Source organism: Natrix helvetica (genome assembly GCF_964273705.1).
Source record: "Natrix helvetica genome assembly, chromosome: Z".
NCBI lineage: Eukaryota > Metazoa > Chordata > Lepidosauria > Squamata > Natricidae > Natrix > Natrix helvetica.
The window spans coordinates 55,962,563-55,979,977 of NC_138554.1; the positions used below are offsets into that span (position 1 = coordinate 55,962,563).

Below are 17,415 nucleotides of genomic sequence, written 5' to 3' on the forward strand. Positions count from 1 at the left end.
GTACCATCATGACGTGAGCCCTACCTCTCCCCGCTTTTGCCATTCTTGTTGAGGGGGGGGTGATTCCACTTCCTATTTTGGGGGGACTTCCAGTGTCATAGATCCAATGATTCCTCAGGCAAAGGTTTGATTGAAGACTGAAGTGTGTGACAGTTATTGGGTATATTAAGCCACAGAAGTCCCTGTTGTGTTCTTGGTATGGGTCATGATCTGATTCAGAGGATGATTCCCAGGGTTTTAGGCAGTCAAAACCTTTCTCTTGTATATCAGCATCATTTGGTTAATTATTCTCTGGAGTTTCTGCATGTTGTGGTACTTTGACAGGGGACAGGGTGGAGCTAACAATTCAACCCATTGGGAGGAGTTACAGAAGATGATGGACTGGTTTATTTGAAGCCTGGAAAAGAGTGTGTTGAGACAATGCACTTTCTGATGCTCTGTTACATAAGCATAGTACTGGGTCACCCCTTCAGAGTAAGCTCCTCCATCAAATTAATCTCTTAGGGTTTTTGCAAATGGGAATTCATAAACTTCTGCACACTTAGAGGGAAAGTGGCTGAGTACAACAAAATCTGACTGCTTTTAGGTAGAGTGAGTATAATGTCCTTGATTATTTGCACAAAGTTTTGAGATAGTAACTTGTCTGCCTCGTCTAGGACAATCATCTGGATATGGTCCACCTTTGCTACCCCCTTTTTGATGAGATCCAGAATCCTTCCTGGGGTTGCTATCACTACATGCACTGTATCATCAAGCATCATTATATCATCCCGCAGATTGGTTCCTTCTGTGGTTGCCATCACTTTCGCCTCTCCCATGTGTTTGCTGACCTGGATGCAGATCTGACTGACTTGCAGGGCAAGTTCTCCTGTGGGAACAATCACCGTTGCTTGTATTTTGTCCTTCTTTAAGTCAAGCCTTTTAAGTAATGGAATGAGGTAGGCACCGCTCTTGCCGGTTCCATTCTTAGCTCTGGCTAAGATGTCCATTCCAGACAAAGCAATAGGAATGCTCTCCTCCTGAATAGGAGATGGCTTCTCCCAGCCCATTTCAAAAATTCCCATCAGCAACTCCCACTTCAGACAATAATCTTCAAACTCATTTCCTTTTGTTGACGTTACATCCGACATTTTGATTCTCGGGTCTTTCGGAGGGAGCTTTAAAGTCTTCTTCAAGTCATCACCAGGTTTGATAGTGGAGGTCATGCTCTGTGCTTGCTGCTGAGTGCTATTGTTGATTATGTTGGGATGGTTCAGCTCGTTTATCTGTTGCTGAGTCTGTGTCCCCCCGCTTCCTGGACCACCACCAGGTTTTACTCGGCCCCTCAGCTGTCCATTTTGACTGGTGAGACCCATTATAACAGGGTTCTCTGTTTTGGCCGTACTCATGTTTGCCTTTTAAATGTCTTTCAACTTCCAAACAGTTGCGAGTATGGAAAGTGTAATAGTTTATTAGAGTCTCCAAGATGAAGAGATAAATTAGGTCCTGCTCAATATATGAGTCTCTTATTGCAACACAGGCAAGCACCTATAAAGTCACTCAAGATAAACCAGTCATGTGCGCTGATGCACTGTGGAACACCTTTTTAAAAAGTCTTCTAACACGCTTGAGTTCCGTCCAATCTACTCACTTCAATCTGCCTTGCGGCCGTGCTCACTTCCCACTCCGGGTCAGCCCGTCTTGCAGCCCTTTGGCTGTGGCTCCAGTCGGACTATGGCAGCGGTGGCGGTGGCGATGCGACAACAAGATGGCGGCCCTTCCCTTCCTCCCAGGGTTGAGACATTTGGATCTGCTCCAGGGGACCCTTTATTGATGAACTGCAAATCTAGGTTACCTGGGTCAGAGGAGGGGGCCGTATGCCTACAGGTCTTTACTCACAGGGCTATTGGCTTTCTTGGATGGTTGATAAAAAGAGATCAATTAAAGGTCTAGCTGCTTTATTGCCACTAGAGTTTTTCTCAAGTCATCAAGTCTTTGTATAATATGAGATGTTCTGAATCAGGCAGAGCACTGAAAGAATTATTATTATTTTTCTAGAAGGTCATATGTGCAGTCTCTTTCTGTAAGAGAGGAGATTTTTTGCCCCAGCAGCCATCTCTCAGGGACTGAATTAATAAAGTGCCCTTGAGATTATCTGAGATTGGGTGGTCATGTTTAGTCTTTCAAGAAGCAATAGTCTTGGGGCCAGATTTGCAAAGGAGTTGGCTGGATTCTTCTGAGCAGAACACACGCTTTAGAAACATTGAACAAGTTTGCAGAAAATGCCTCGTTTTAAACGACATATAAGGAATTGGAGATTGCCTAAATGTAAGTAGAATTGGCTCTCGATCTCTGCTAGATGGAAGCCACCCAGCCTGTGGTAAATCAATCAGCTGCTCCTCTCAGTGTTGCAACTGGCTTTATGATAAAAAAATAATTGCTCTTTTTGTTCCCCATCAACTTCTGTTTACTGTGTTATTTTATATTTGTAAGGTGATTCATTTTTAAATAATATTTACGATTTAAAAGTCTCTTCCTCTCTTGGATATCTGTCCATTGGAAGCTTCGTTTCTCATCCTTTCCCATGGAAGTGATCAACTCTCTCTCTCTAATAATTGCTTTCTCTTTTCCTTGGTTAGGGGTAAGGTTTGCCTTGGCTTCCCTTCTGCTTGCTTTTGTGGGATGCTTGGTACAGGAAGCCTGAGCATTCGGCAGGGTTGTCGTTTGGCTGGTTGTTTATATGTTTTAAGTCTTTTAAAGAGTCCGCTTTGACTTAAATTATAGACAATAAAATAGAGAGGACTGTTAGTGTGATCAGCAAGCTTTGCCTGGTTAGAAAGTCAGTTGTGTTTTCATTCTTTAAGTTTATCAGGTTGGTATTCACACTTTCGTTCTCTGTTAATTGTGCAATTTCAGAGCAGAATGCAGCAGGGTGTTCAGAATGGGTCCAGAGGGGAAGTTGGTAGAGAGGAAGAGTTCTGTTGAAGAGATGTTTATACTATTCACTTTAGACAGGGGTGGGCTTCAAAAATTTTAGCAAGGGGTTCTCTGCCCAGTTGCTGGGAGAGCATGACCATGGTGGGCGTGGCCTAATCGGCCTCCTGCACCATGGTGGTGGGAAGTTTTTGCCATCCCCGGGCTCCAGAGGCTTTCCTCGAGCCTCCAGGAGGGCAAAAACGGCCTCCCCAGGCTCCGGAGGCTGGAAATGGGCCGGTTTCCAACCTTCCCGAACTTCCAGTAGGCCCATTTTCCGCCCTCTCCGAGCATCTGTGCACACCCTGCATTTACCTGCATAAAAAACAGACCAAGGGGGACTCCTGGGAGGGGAGGGGAAGGGTGGACGGGGCAGGGCCAGGCAGGAGTGGGATTTGGGGGGGGGGTTCTCTGAATTGCACAGAATCTTAATTAGAAGTTCTCCTGAACCCCTGCAAACCCTCAGCAGCCCACCCCTGACTTTAGACTTCTGCTTGTAAATCCCACTCTAAAGCATTGTATCAAATTTAGGAATTTCAGTGAGTAGGGTGGGCTATGTGCTCATTAGATAGCATTTGACTGTTTTGTGGAACTGCTACAAAACTAGCTTGTGTTGCAGAATATGCCAGACGTCTTTTATGTCTTCTTCCATGATGATCAGTTCTGTCCTGGAACTTTCCCAACACTTTCCATCTTTTTTCAAGTATTGAGGCCTCCAATAAAACAGCAGGGGGGGGGGGGTGGTATGATAAAGTAATACTCTCTCAGAGGACTTCTTTATAGTGGTTGCTGCCTCTTCGCCATCTTGTCTCCCCTCCTTAGGAACATGTTGTGGATTCTGCCAGGAAAGTCCTGCTGAAGATTGGAATGGGGACTGTCCCAAATTACAAAAAGGCAGCTGCGGTGCAATGAACAAAGATAAAGCACTACTTTACCAAATGTTCCTTTTAACTCCCGCTCTCTTTTTTCCCTCCTACCCTTGACTACTTTTGTTCATTTTTTGGCCAAGTGAGCTAATTTCAAAGGCCTGAGCTCTAGCAAGACATTGTTGCTATATTCTAAGAAAGCTGATGGCACCAATCATGGAACTTAAGTGGATACCTGGGATTGGAGATTTGCTTTACAGCATGCCAGCTTCTCATTTTTTGAAATTTTAAAAAAAAAGGTTTTAAAAACAGGAAAAGACAGCTGGGCAGGAAAACTAGCATAGCAAAAGAGATGTCTTCCCTCCTTCCTTCCTTCCATCCTGGTTCTTTCTCCATCCTTGTTAAATTAAATGGTTATGAAAATTATTTTACTGCTGAGTTTCAAACATACAGTTGATACTACAGTATTGTTATCCAATAATGTGTAATATTTTTTCTTTCCATTTTAAAATTTTTGTTTTTTTTAAATTAACTTGCTTAATTCACTTTGAGTGATCTTTATGATCTAATTCTAGAAGAAAGACGTCAGTAACATTTCTGTTCTAATAACTGATAGAGAGAATTATCCAGTCCAAATTTTAATACAGGCTGATTTTGGATTTGCTAAACTTATCATGAACAAGAACTCTCTTATCCTACAATTTTTGCTTTTATCTGAATTGCATGAAGTTCCCCAAAAATGCTTTTAAAAGTGCACATGTTGTGCAATATAGCATGCAAAAAGAGACATATACCATGTTTTCCTGAAAGTACGACATACCCTGAAAATAAGCTCTAGCCTGACTTTTTTGGGGGGTGGATCTAATATAAGCCCTATCTCAAAAATAAGCCATAGTGAAGGAGGTGAGCGTGGCCAGCACAGGAGGTAGCCCAACTGTATGTCCCCTTACAAACACCTGCAACAATCCCCAAGAGGTGGCAGCTCCTTCCCTTTCCCAGTTGCCCCACGGAGGGTCGACCCCTTAATTGCACCCTGTGGATCAGCTGAGTCAGCGAGGGCCGGGAGCTGCCTCTCATTCTGTCTCTCCGGGTGCCTGGAGATGTTTCCGGCACACTATTTCCAGCCCTGGTCCTATCTGCAGCACCAGGCAACCTCACAGCTGAGGGCCCCTTTGTTCTGCAGCTCACCTTGTGGCTCTGGAGCAGACGAAGACCACAATTTGCATTCCGTCAGGCCTGGAGCTCAGGTCCATCAGGCCTGGAGCTCACCTGCTCGCCCCCGCCTCTGTCCGGATGCACCTGCTGCTGCTGGCCTTGTGAGGGCTCTTCACCCTCCTGGCTCCACTGCTCTCAACTTCGATGGGCAAGAGCTCCGTGGTGGCCCTGAATTGGGATGGGGGAGGGAGGAGGAGATTGCCCCTTCTTCCTCCATCCATCTGCTCCTGCCTGTTGCAGGGCAATTTTGGGGGCTCACTCCACCCCTTTCCTTCTTTTTTCTCTCTTTCCCTCCTTTTTCACTTCTCCTCCTCCTTCAGACAAAAGCTGTTAATATCTAAACCTATTAATATATTTTCTTTGTCCCGAGGGTAAAGCTTCACCTGCTTTAGGCAGGCTTAAAAGGTCTGCCAGTGCTGTTCCTCGCTTGGCAATGCTTAAGGAGAATTAGAGACTAGAGACAGTTGATATTCTCATTTCTGCTACAGGTGAGGCTGCCAGAAAGATTTTTTGGCATGCAGGCAATGCTTTCTCAACCTCTCTGGCACTACTGCCCAGGGGAAGAAAAGCCTCTCATTTTGTATACACCATCTTCTGCCAATATATATGCATATATGGTGGTAGGTCCATCCTGGATACGGAAGTTCTGCCGCTAGCCTAGCAGCCTGGCTCAAGCCATGTTTTTCCCCCCGAAGGGTGGCTACCAAAATGGGAAGCATGCCTCTGCCTGTGTAACTAAGGGGAGACTCTCTGCCAAACAAAAAACAATGGCTCGAAAGTGGCTCCTCTGCCACCCTCCTCCATTCCCCCACTGACTTCCCCAAACACCTCCCCACTTACAAACGTGGTGTGCTGTTTGGGTAGGAAATGCCTCGAATGCAATAAAGCCCACATACTCATCTCCAGCTGGCAGGCTGACTAATGGGGTGAGAGGAGAGGTGGAGAAGCAGGAGAGGAGCTGAGCAGATAGTAGTCTTCTGGAAAAGGGTGTGTGTGTGTTGGGTTGCTTCTTCTTTGGGAAACCTAGTGATCCTCTGTCTCCCCTGGCTTCTCTCCCTTCCCTCTCCTGGGTGTAATGGCCTTTGGTCCTTTGAATGCACCTTTCTTTGCCTTTACCCAAGCAAAGGTTGGAGATGCATATAAGCAGGCACCTCTTCTCTTTGGGGTGAGATGAGGAGTGGTTGGGAGTGGGAGAGAGGCCTGATGTGGCGATCAGTGGTGGGATCAGCCAGTTCACCGAAATGCAGAAAGTTAGATACCAGTTCGTGTGAACCAATGCAAACCGGCTGAATCCTACCACTGCGTATGGTACTATCATGCAACATAGGGCAACACTTTTTGAATCACCATATCTCAAATGAGTTAACTTAAAGAATGCATTCAAAATCTGGGAGTCATTACTCCTACAGTTTTAAGTTTGGCAACGTTGTGGCCACTTTAGCAATGTTACGCCATCATGTTGCTGCAGTCAGCCATAGCCACATGATCAGCATTTCCAATGTTCCCTGCCAGTTTTCCCCAAGGTAAGTCAAAGAGGAAACTGGCACGAAATGGGAAGTCATTCTTGCTCCCACTGCTATTTTATCAGTCACACGAGAGTCATAAGTACCAGATTTTGCACACATTCTGAAAATTAACTCTTCATGGTTCACAAATGATAGCTCAATGATGCCCTGTTTTTCCCAGTTAAAGGTTACAGGCACAAGGGTTTTAATAGTATATAAATAGTATATAGATAGATAACTTTTCAACACAGGATGGTAATTAATTTTGATTCTGCAGTCCCTGAGAAGGTTTGAGGAACCCCAGGGGTCCTCAGATCACTCACTGTCCATTTGCGCTTGTGTTTCCTGCCTGCAGTTACCAAAATCCCTCTTCTAGTTTCAGGTTTAGAGCCATCTTACCTGCTCTTGCCAGTAGTTAACAAGTGTGTGTGTGTGTGTATTTGTGTGTATTTGTGGCAGTTATGGGGGATGGGGCAAGATAAGCATAGATTAACAACAAACAAACACTCAAGCAGAAAACAATACCCTCATCAGGGGTTGCCACAAAGAAGAGGGAGTCAAACTATTCTCCAAGGCACCTGAGTGTAGAACAAGAAGCAATGGGTGGAAACTAATCAAGAAGAGAGGCAACTTAGAACTGAGGAGAAATTTCCTGACAGTTAGAACAATTAATCAGTGGAACAGCTTGCCTCCAGAAGTTGTGAATGCCCCAACACTGGAAGTCTTTAAAAAGATGTTGGATAGCTATTTGTCTGAAACGGTATAGGGTTTCCTGCCTAGGCAGGGGGTTGGACTAGAAGACCTCCAAGGTCCCTTCCAACTCTACTATTGTATTATTGTATTATTGTATATTATCAAGGAATTACCAAGGAGCAAAACCACACTCTCACCAACACTAGCAGGGCAAGCTATTGTACATAAACAGGGAGCAAATCCCACTGTTACTAGCACTGATGATATTAATTAGTTGGGTAATGAAATGTTCGTAAGCAAACGTCCAAACTCAAAGAATACCAAGGACTCAGTTCAACCCTGAGCTACATGTTAGTTTAATGACTTCTGTAAATAAACCCAGTCCATGTCATTTTGTTAAGTTCAGTGCACATTTGAGTTTACAAATATAAACTATATGGATTTCTAGCAATATTCAAACTTAATACTGTCATTAAGCCTTCAGTAAACCATTCAAAGGTGAGAGCTTAGCAAGCACAGCTTATATATAATACTGGCCTTTTGATGGCAATAAAATGATATGAAAAATATAGTTTCCATAAGGATATGACCTGTAATTTGTTAATACTGCTGCTTTATGATCACATTCCCCACTGCTTAGTTTTCACAGAGTTGGTATAAACTCCAAGTTTATTACATGGGTGGAACTTCCAGAGTCCTCTCCCCATTCTGGAAAAATGCTCTGGGGAAGAGTGTGGCAGATTTACTTCTAAACATGACTCTAATACTAAACTGAGTGATCATGATGATGCAAGATAGGAAGGCTTGGTTCGCAGAAACACATCTGTTTCCCGTACTAGTTGCCACTGTTACACAGGAGGCATGTTTGGAGTTGTTGCTTTTTGGGGCTATAGTCCTCTTTGTATTCACTAGCTATCTTTAGTAAGCGAAGTTCATGATATTCTGAGCAAACTATCACATGTCCTAGTACAGTAGGGGTAAGTAGACTTCAGGCTTCTATCCTGTCATTTGCTACAATCAGTCAGCTAGAAAAGACACACATTTTAAATTAAACAAGAGGACACCAGGCCAGAATTGTATTCCCAATCCCTTCATAAATAAGTGTTTTTCATTTCAGTTATATCATTTAGCAGGTAATATCATTCTGGGATTACTACTGATGAACAATCAGAATTAGGAGACCTTTGCCAGACTTCCTCAAATCATCCAAAAATCTAGAGTAGTTTCCAAATATTTTATATTCACCCAATTAAAGACCATAAACAAATACCTGACAAATCTGTACAATCTTTAGTTTTCAGAAGAAAAAAAAACCAACTTAGAGTTTTCCGTATTTCTTCCTGATGCCAATTATAGCAATGAGAAACATTCTGAACGAAACAACAGTATGCCCCTTCTGAGTACTTCATTTATAGTCTACCTTTGGGGGACATAAAGTCTACTGTTATATTTTTACACATATATTTTATGGTGCAGTTATTATACTAGTAACTTGTTCTATGCCAAAACCAATAAGAACTATAAATAAGACTAAGAACCAATAAGAAATATAAACCATTATTATTATTATTATTATTATTATTATTATTATTATTATTATTATTATTATTATTATTATTATTATTATTTATTCACATTTCTAAACCGCCCCCTCTCCCAAAAAGGGACTCGGGGCGGTGTACAGTCCACAATAAATCACAGATAAAATACAAATATAAATAGGACTATAAATATATGTATGTATGTGGAGGAGGTTAAAATTAAGAGTCCTGTACAGAAGAATAAATAAATATGAGGCTAAAAGCCCTAAAAACAATTAAAACTAAAACATTACCCTTAAAATAACCAGATGAGAATATACTACCAGGAGTTCATAGATGTAACATTTATATTCATGCCAGGCCAGCTAGTCGGAACAGGTGAGTCTTCAATTTTTGACGGAAGAAGCGGAAGTCCGAGGTGGTTCTAATGTCGGGGGGAGGTCATTCCAGAGGGTTGGGCCCATCACAGAGAAGGCTCTACTCCTCGGCGCCGCCCGCTGGCATTGCCTAGTGGACGGCACCTGGAGAAGGCCCTCTCTGTGAGAGCGGATTGGCCGCAGGGATGTATGTGGGAGGATGCGATCCCGCAAGTAACTAGGTCCTGAGCCATGGAGTGCTTTAAAGATAGTAATCAGGACCTTGAAACGCACCCGAAAAACCACAGGTAGCCAGTGCAGCTCGCGCAGGAGCGGTGTTACATGGGAGTATCTAGACCTCCCCATGATAACCCGCGCGGCCGCGTTCTGGACTAGCTGCAGTCTCCGGGCGCGTCCCAAGGGAAGCCCCATGTAGAGAGCATTACAGTAATCTAGGCGAGACGTCACCAGCGCATGAGTGACTGTGCGTAGGGCATCCCGGTCCAGTAGGGGGCGCAATTGGCACACCAGGCAAACCTGGTGGAACGCCCCCCTTGCCACGGCTGCCACATGGTCATCCATTGACAGCCGGGCATCTAGGAGGATGCCCAAATTGCACGCCCGTTCCACAGGGGGCAGTAGCTCGTCCCCTATGGCCAGCGATGGAGTCAGCTGGCTGAACCGAGGTGCCGGAAGCCACAGCCACTCAGTCTTGGAGGGGTTGAGTTTGAGTCTGTTGTCCCCCATCCAGACCCCGACGGCTTCCAGACACCGGGACATCACTGCGACAGCCTCCTTGGGGTGGTTTGGGGTTGAAATGTACAGCTGCGTATCATCAGCGTACAGATGGTATTCAACCCCAAAACCACGGATGATCTCGCCCAGCGGCTTCACGTATGCATTGAACAGAAGGGGCGAGAGAACCGACCCCTGCGGCACCCCACAAGAGAGTGGCCTCGGGGTCGATCTCTGCCCCCCTGTCAACACATATTGCATCCGGCCGGAGAGGTAAGAGTCGAACCACCGTAACACGGTGCCTCCGACTCCCATCCCCTCCAGCCGGCGCAGAAGGATACCATCCTTCTGGGGGCAACAGTCAAACTCCTCCCAGAGTGGACTCACAAGACTCACTATTGATAAACCAATAAACTATAAAATAATAACCAGAAAGAACTATAAATCTTGTGTAAATAAACCGAATAAACTGAACATTGTGTGATAAAGATGACAGGTCCCCAATTGTTACAGGAAGCTTTACTGTTAGCAAAGCCACATCACCTCTTATCCATACTAATATTTAAACAGAGCATATTTATTTATTAGAATTGTATCCTTCTTTCATCAGCAAAAGATAGCATACACAGTAATCACTTTTTCCATTTCCTCTCACCGCAAGGTAGGTTGGGCTGAGAGACAATGATTGGCTTGACTCACTTAATGAGCTTCTGTGGCTAAGGAAGGAATAGAACCTGGCTTCCCTCCTTAACCTCTACATCAGGCTTCTCATTAGAATTTAGGAAGCTACAGAGATCACAGAACATGTCCTGGCTGATTTACCGAGTGTTCAATCCACTAGTAAAACTTTTCCACTGAGGTTCTGCAATAGCTTTGCATAGAGCTATTATGAGACTGCTATTCAAATGTCCCCAAATGCCCAAGGGAAGTGCTACAACCAGCCACATATTTGAATTCAGTAATAAATAAAGTGTAAGAGCAAATCTGTGATTTCATTGAACAATTTCATTAAAATGCATTTGTCCAGATTTCTCCATATGTGCAGCTGTCTCTCTCCTTAATTATTAGTAATTCAGTCCTAGAGAAAGATTGTTAGGTTCACATTGGCTATTTCTACAACTGGCTGTTTTGCACTGGGCTACTTATAAGGGGTCATTTTTGTCTTTGTATCTGTCAGAAGATATTCTGTAAAGAGCCAGATGTAGGTACATTGCTGAGTAATAGTGAACAAATCTTCAGCCAGCACTAGAGAGTTATTGCTATCTGGCCTCCATTTGTTGCTTGTCTTTCTTTACTAGTACAATACTTATTTGTAAATATATGTTAGGATAGATATTATTTAATTTTCCATAGAAGGAAGACTTAATGGAACTCTGGGTATATTCAATTATTTCATTTGGTAGAGCTCTAATTCTTTAGAGTAAGAAGGTTCTATCAGAAATATTAGTAGTTGCTATTCAAAGCCTGATCTTCAACAATAGAATGTGTTACCTTTTCAGTCCATGGTGGAAATTTACTTGCCTTTCAGGTGCCATGAGCAACAACTCCCACCTCCTGCACAACACTTAATTAACCTGTTTCCCTGTGTGGAACCTGGTGCTTTTCTCTATAGAGAGGAGAATAATTATATTCAGGAACAGCCAAAACATGAATATTTGCATCCTTTGCATATGAGACATAGAATTCCACCCTTTTGCACCTGGATGAGTCGTTTCGTCCTTTCATCACCAATTGATGTTTGGGTATTTTTTATCAACTATCTATCTGGAGTCCTAAAATAAGGATATCTTAAGGGACCTGGGAAAGAACTATTTAAAAAAGGCTCTGTCTGTGAGAAAAAGTAAGAAGTATTCCCTTGTACCAAGGCTGTCTTTAAAGATGACTCAGAAGTTTCAGTTGGTAGAGAATGCAGCTATTTAAATTTTTGCTACTGGGGTTAAACATAACAATCACATTGCATCAGTTCTATATCCATTATACTGCTGTGTCAGTGCATTTTTTGGTTTAAATTCAAAGTGTTGATTTTGATCTTTAAAAGCCTAAACAATATGGCTTTAGGTTACCAACTATAATGATATACAGTAAACCCCTGCCCTTTTTAAAAATAAGTTTCAGTGGTCCTATTTACTAATCCCCATCAAAAAACTAGAGGAAGCACATTCAAGATAGTGTCTTCTATATGATATAACTCCATAATGATACCTATGGTTGCCTTATTATTAATTCAATTCAATTTCAATTTATTTGATTTGTTAGCCGCTCCCTCTCCACAAGGGACTCGGGGCGGCGTACAATAATTAAAAGCACATATATATATTACATTACACAGAGGAGGTAACAACCATTACAATACATAAAATAATAATAATAAAATTATTAATTAAAATACCCCAGTTTAAGATTACTGATTTAAAAAGACTGTCAGGAGGAATAAGATGGAACTATGCTTGAGCCAGGCCAGATAATTGAAAAAGTTGGGTCTTGAGTTTTGAACGGAAGGAGCGGAGATCGGAGGTAATCCTAATGTCAAGGGGGAGGTCATTCCAAAGGGCTGGGCCGATCACAGAGAAGGCCCTACTCCTGGGTGTCGCCCTCTGGCATTGTTTAGTGGACGGCACCCGGAGAAGTCCCTCTCTGTGAGAGCGGATTGGTCGTAGGGATGTATGGGGCAGGATGCGATCCCGCAGGTAGCTAGGTCCTGTGCCATGGAGCGCTTTGAAGATGGTAATCAAAACCTTGAAACACACCCGATAGACCACAGGAAGCCAATGCAGCTCGCGCAGGAGAGGTGTTACATGGGAGTATCTAGTACTCCCCATAATCACCCGCGCGGCCGCATTCTGGACCAACTGTAGTCTTCGAGTGCATCTCAAGGGAAGCCCCATGTAGAGAGCATTGCAGTAGTCTAGGCGGGACGTCACCAGCGCATGGGTGACTGTGCGTAAGGCATCCCGGTCCAATAGGGGGCGCAATTGGCGCACCAGGCGAACCTGGTGGAACGCCCCCCTTGCCATGGCTGTTACATGGTCATCCATGGACAGCCGGGCATCCAGGAGGACGCCCAAATTGCGCGCCCGCTCCATGGGGGCCAGTTGCTCGCCCCCAATGGCCAGAGATGGAAGCAACTGGTTGAACCAGGGGGCCGGAAGCAACAGCCACTCCGTCTTAGAGGGGTTGAGTTTGAGTCTGTTGTCACCCATCCAGACCCGTACGGCTTCCAAACACCAGGACATCAGTTCGACGGCCTCGTTGGGGTGGTTCGGGGTGGAAATGTACAGCTGTGTATCATCAGCGTACAGATGATATCCCACCCCAAAACCACGGATGATCTCGCCCAGTGGCTTCATAAATGTGTTGAACAGGAGGGGCGAGAGGACCGACCCCTGTGGCACCCCACAGGTGAGGGGGCTCAGGGTCGACCTCTGCTCCCCTGCCAACACACGTTGCGTCCGGCCGGAGAGGTAGGAGCCAAACCACCGTAGAACGGTGCCCCTAACCCCCAACCCCTCTAGCCGGTGCAAAAGGATACCATGGTCGATGGTATCTAAAGCCGCTGAGAGATCTAATAAGACCAGGATAGAGGAACAACCCCTGTCTCTGGCCCTCCAGAGATCATCAACCAACGCGACCAAGGCCGTCTCCATGCTGTGCCCGGGTCGGAAGCCGGACTGGCGTGGGTCTAGATAATCATTTTCCTCCAGGTGACGTGGGAACTGTTGGGCCACCACACTCTCTACAACCTTCGCCAAAAAGGGAAGGTTGGAGACAGGACGATAATTGGCTAGCTCCGTTGGGTCCAGGGAAGGCTTCTTGAGTAAGGGTCTCACAACCGCCTCTTTCAAGGCGGCCTGAAGAGACCCCTCACCCAACGAAGCATTCACTAGTCCCAGGAGCCAGTCGCGTGTAACCTCCCAGGATGCCAGTACAAGCCAGGAGGGACACGGGTCCAATAAACATGTGGTAGGTCGCAGTCGCCCACGTAACCCATCCAAATCCTCGATGGCAACCGAGTCAAACTCCTCCCAGAGTGGTCTCTCAAGACTCGCCTCGGGCGTCTCCCCTAGCCCACTGAATGGGACCCATTCCTTCCGGATTTGAGCGATTTTATCCTGCAGATATTTCCCAAATTCCTCTGCCCTGCCCTGTAAAGGGGCTTCCCGCGGCCTCTGTGACAGAAGGGAGCGGGTCACCCGAAACAGGGCGGCAGGGCGGTTATCTGCGGATGCAATAAGAGCAGCACAATGTCGACGTTTGGCCGCTCTTAATGCCACAAGGTATGTCCTTAAGTAGGTTCGTACCTGTGCTCGGTCAAGTTCGGAGCGGGAGAATCTCCAACGACTCTCTAGGCGTCTCTTGTGGCGTTTCATCACCCTCAGCTCCTCGGTAAACCAAGGGGCCAGGGTGGTTCGTTGCCGCAGGAGAGGCTGCAAAGGCGCCACCCGGTCTAGGGCCCCGGCAGCCGCACTATTCCATGCGGCTACCAGGTCCTCTATCCGGGGGCGGGTCAGGTCTACAGGAGGTGGCCCAAGCTCCATCTGGAACTTATCCAGTTCCATCAGGCGCCTGGGGCGGAACCATCTAAGGCCTTCCGGTTCCGCCTCCCCGCAGCGGGGGGTAGCGCCAGGGAAGTCAAGTCGGAGAAGTGAGTGATCTGACCATGACAGGGGAGTGATAGCTAAATCCCCTATTCCCAGATCACTCATCCACTGGCCAGAGACAAAAACAAGATCCAGCGTGTGGCCTCCCTCGTGCGTGGGGCCCTGAATTAATTGAGTCAGGTCCATGGCTGTAATGGAAGCCATGAACTCCCGAACCACCTCGGACGCTTCTCCCATCGATGGCAAGTTGAAGTCCCCCATCACTAAAAGTTTGGGGGTCTCAACCGCCACCGATGCGATCAGCTCGAGGAGTTCAGGCAGGGCTGCTGATGTATAGTGAGGAGCCAGGTATACTATCAGCAGGCCCAACTGTCTCCCTGGGCCCCATCTCACGACAAGGGACTCACACCCGGATGTCTGCGGCACAGTGAACTCTCTCAGCTCTAAGTCTTCCCGGATAATCACCGCTACCCCGCCGCCCCTTCCCTGGGCCCGTGGCTGGTGGAATGCTCGATAACCTGGTGGGCACATTTCCACGAGGGGTAGACCTCCCTCGTGGCCCAACCAGGTCTCTGTTATTCCTGCGAGGTCCGGCTCCCCCTCCAAGATCAAATCATTGATGAGAGGGGCCTTGTTGACAACGGACCTCGCATTGCATAACAACAGCCTCAGGCCCTGGGTCTGTAGATCCTGACCACCTACTAAATCTTGCCAGTAAGAGGGCATTTAAAAAAAATCACTGTGTGTTTTCTGGAGGAAAGATGTATAATATTTGTCCATATTTGATATTTAAGATTATACTTTGTAGTTACTGGCTTCATTTAGAACTAGCTTAAGCGTACTTCTATTATAATTTGTTATTTTGAATGTGTGTAATTGAAGAAACAAAATATCAAACCAAAAATTATTAAACAATTAAAAATAGTTAAAAACAAAATCTAAACTATGAATAATAACAAAAATAAAAAAAATAAAAAGAACAGAAATGAATGCAAAAAAGATATTATAAAGAAATATAAATATTGTAATTATTCCAATAAAGGAGAACATTTGTAGCTCAGGGTTGAAATGAGAGGTCCTTGGTGCTCTCTGAACTTGCTTTTCATTACTCTAACTATATAACATCATCAGTGTTAGTGTGTGTGTGTGTGTGTGTGTGTGTGTGTGTGTGTGTATGTATGTATTTGTGTTACAACCCCTGGTATGCCCAAATATGGGAGGGAGCTCACTACTCCCCCTTTCTGTCCTTCGGCTCATTACAGAAGACCATGCAGGCAGAAAACCATATTTTTATTTTTAATGTTGCCTTTTTATATTTTTGTGGTATTTGTGCTGATAAATAAATAAAGGGAGACTAGTATAGATCTATTTCGAGCTATTTAGCTCTCATCATACCCTTACTGGGATTCGAACCAGGGCTGTATTACATATTAGGCAGTTGTATTAGCCACTAAGCCACAGGCTCTCCTCCTTATCAGCTGAGCCAGGGAAATAGGCATGTATTTGTGTTACAACCCCTGGTTTGCCCAAATATGGGAGGGAGCTCACAACTCCCCCTTTCTGTCCTTCGGCTCATACCATGCAGGCAGAAAACCATATTTTTATTTTTAATGTTGCCTTTTTATATTTGTGTTGTATTCAAATCCCAGTAAGGGAATGGCTAGGTGATGAGAGCTAAATAGCTTGAAATAGATCTATACTAGTCTACCTTTATTTATTTATCAGCACAAATACAACATGTATGTATGTATGTGTCAGTGGTGGGTTCCTGCTGGATCGCACCGGATCGCGCGCGCTCCCTTTCAGCGCTCCACCTGGCTCGCGCGCTCCCTTTCAGCGCTCCACCTGGCTCGCGCGCTCCCTTTCAGCGCTCCACCTGGCTCGCGTGCTCCCTTCCGGCGCTCCACCTGGCTCGCGCGCTCCCTTTCAGCGCTCCACCTGGCTCGCGCGCTCCCTTTCAGCGCTCCACCTGGCTCGCGCGCTCCCTTCCGGCGCTAAAGCTGGAAGTACAGTTTTGCCCGGCCCTGGCGAAGCAACGACGCCTGCCTGCGCCCCACCAGCTCGGCTGGGAACAGAGATGTTTCCTCAGCGGAGCGGAGCGCCTGACTTTTCAGGCACTCCGCTCCGCTGAGGAAACATCTCCGTTCCCAGCCGAGCTGGTGGAGCGCAGGCAGGCGTCGTTGCTTCGCCAGGGCCGGGCAAAACTGTACTTCCAGCTTTAGCGCCGGAAGGGAGCGCGCGAGCCAGGTGGAGCGCTGAAAGGGAGCGAGCGAGCCAGGTGGAGCGCTGAAAGGGAGCGCGCGAGCCAGGTGGAGCGCTGAAAGGGAGCACGCGAGCCAGGTGGAGCGCTGAAAGGGAGCGCGCGCGATCCGGTGCGATCCGGCAGGAACCCACCACTGGTATGTGTGTGTATGTATGTATGTATGTATGTATGTATGTATGTATGTATGTATTTGTAGATTTTCACAGGTGTAGGTATGCTGGTTTTCCCGTGTAAGATTGAGATTGTCTTGGCAATGTTTCAGCGAGGTCTCACTCGCCATCTTCAGGCTGGGTTTTGGGCTTAAAGTGTGATTGGAGCTGCCGTCTTGTATTAATCTCCAAAACAGAACACTTCAACAAGAGAATAATTATGGAAGCTATTGAAATAGAGAAACACCCCCACAACATGAATAAACGTGACGATACCTCCCACCTATCAGACATCTGAAAACCAGCCCTAGTCAACCAACGAGCCCCACCCACCACCCAGGCCATTACAACATGAAACAACAATAGACACACAGCCACCACCAATCAGCACCAATCTACCAATCATGATACAACCACACAACCAATCATTCCACTTACTGAAACAAAGCCAGCACTCCACACACATACACCAAGATTTATAGAAAGACAGCAGCTCCGATCACACTTTAAGCCCAAAACCCAGCTTGAAGGTGGCGAGTGAG

At 45.8% G+C, this 17,415-nt stretch overlaps 1 protein-coding gene across 1 annotated transcript; it reads right to left on the bottom strand.

Moving 5' to 3' along the window:
- Positions 1–387: 387 nt before the first annotated feature.
- Positions 388–1,762, bottom strand: LOC309381695 (putative ATP-dependent RNA helicase DDX6). The gene has a single exon (XM_081932980.1). It carries the CDS (start codon positions 1,386–1,388, stop codon positions 501–503), a length of 888 nt encoding a protein of 295 aa, XP_081789106.1. The 5' UTR covers positions 1,389–1,762; the 3' UTR covers positions 388–500.
- Between the last annotated feature and the right edge of the window lie 15,653 nt (positions 1,763–17,415).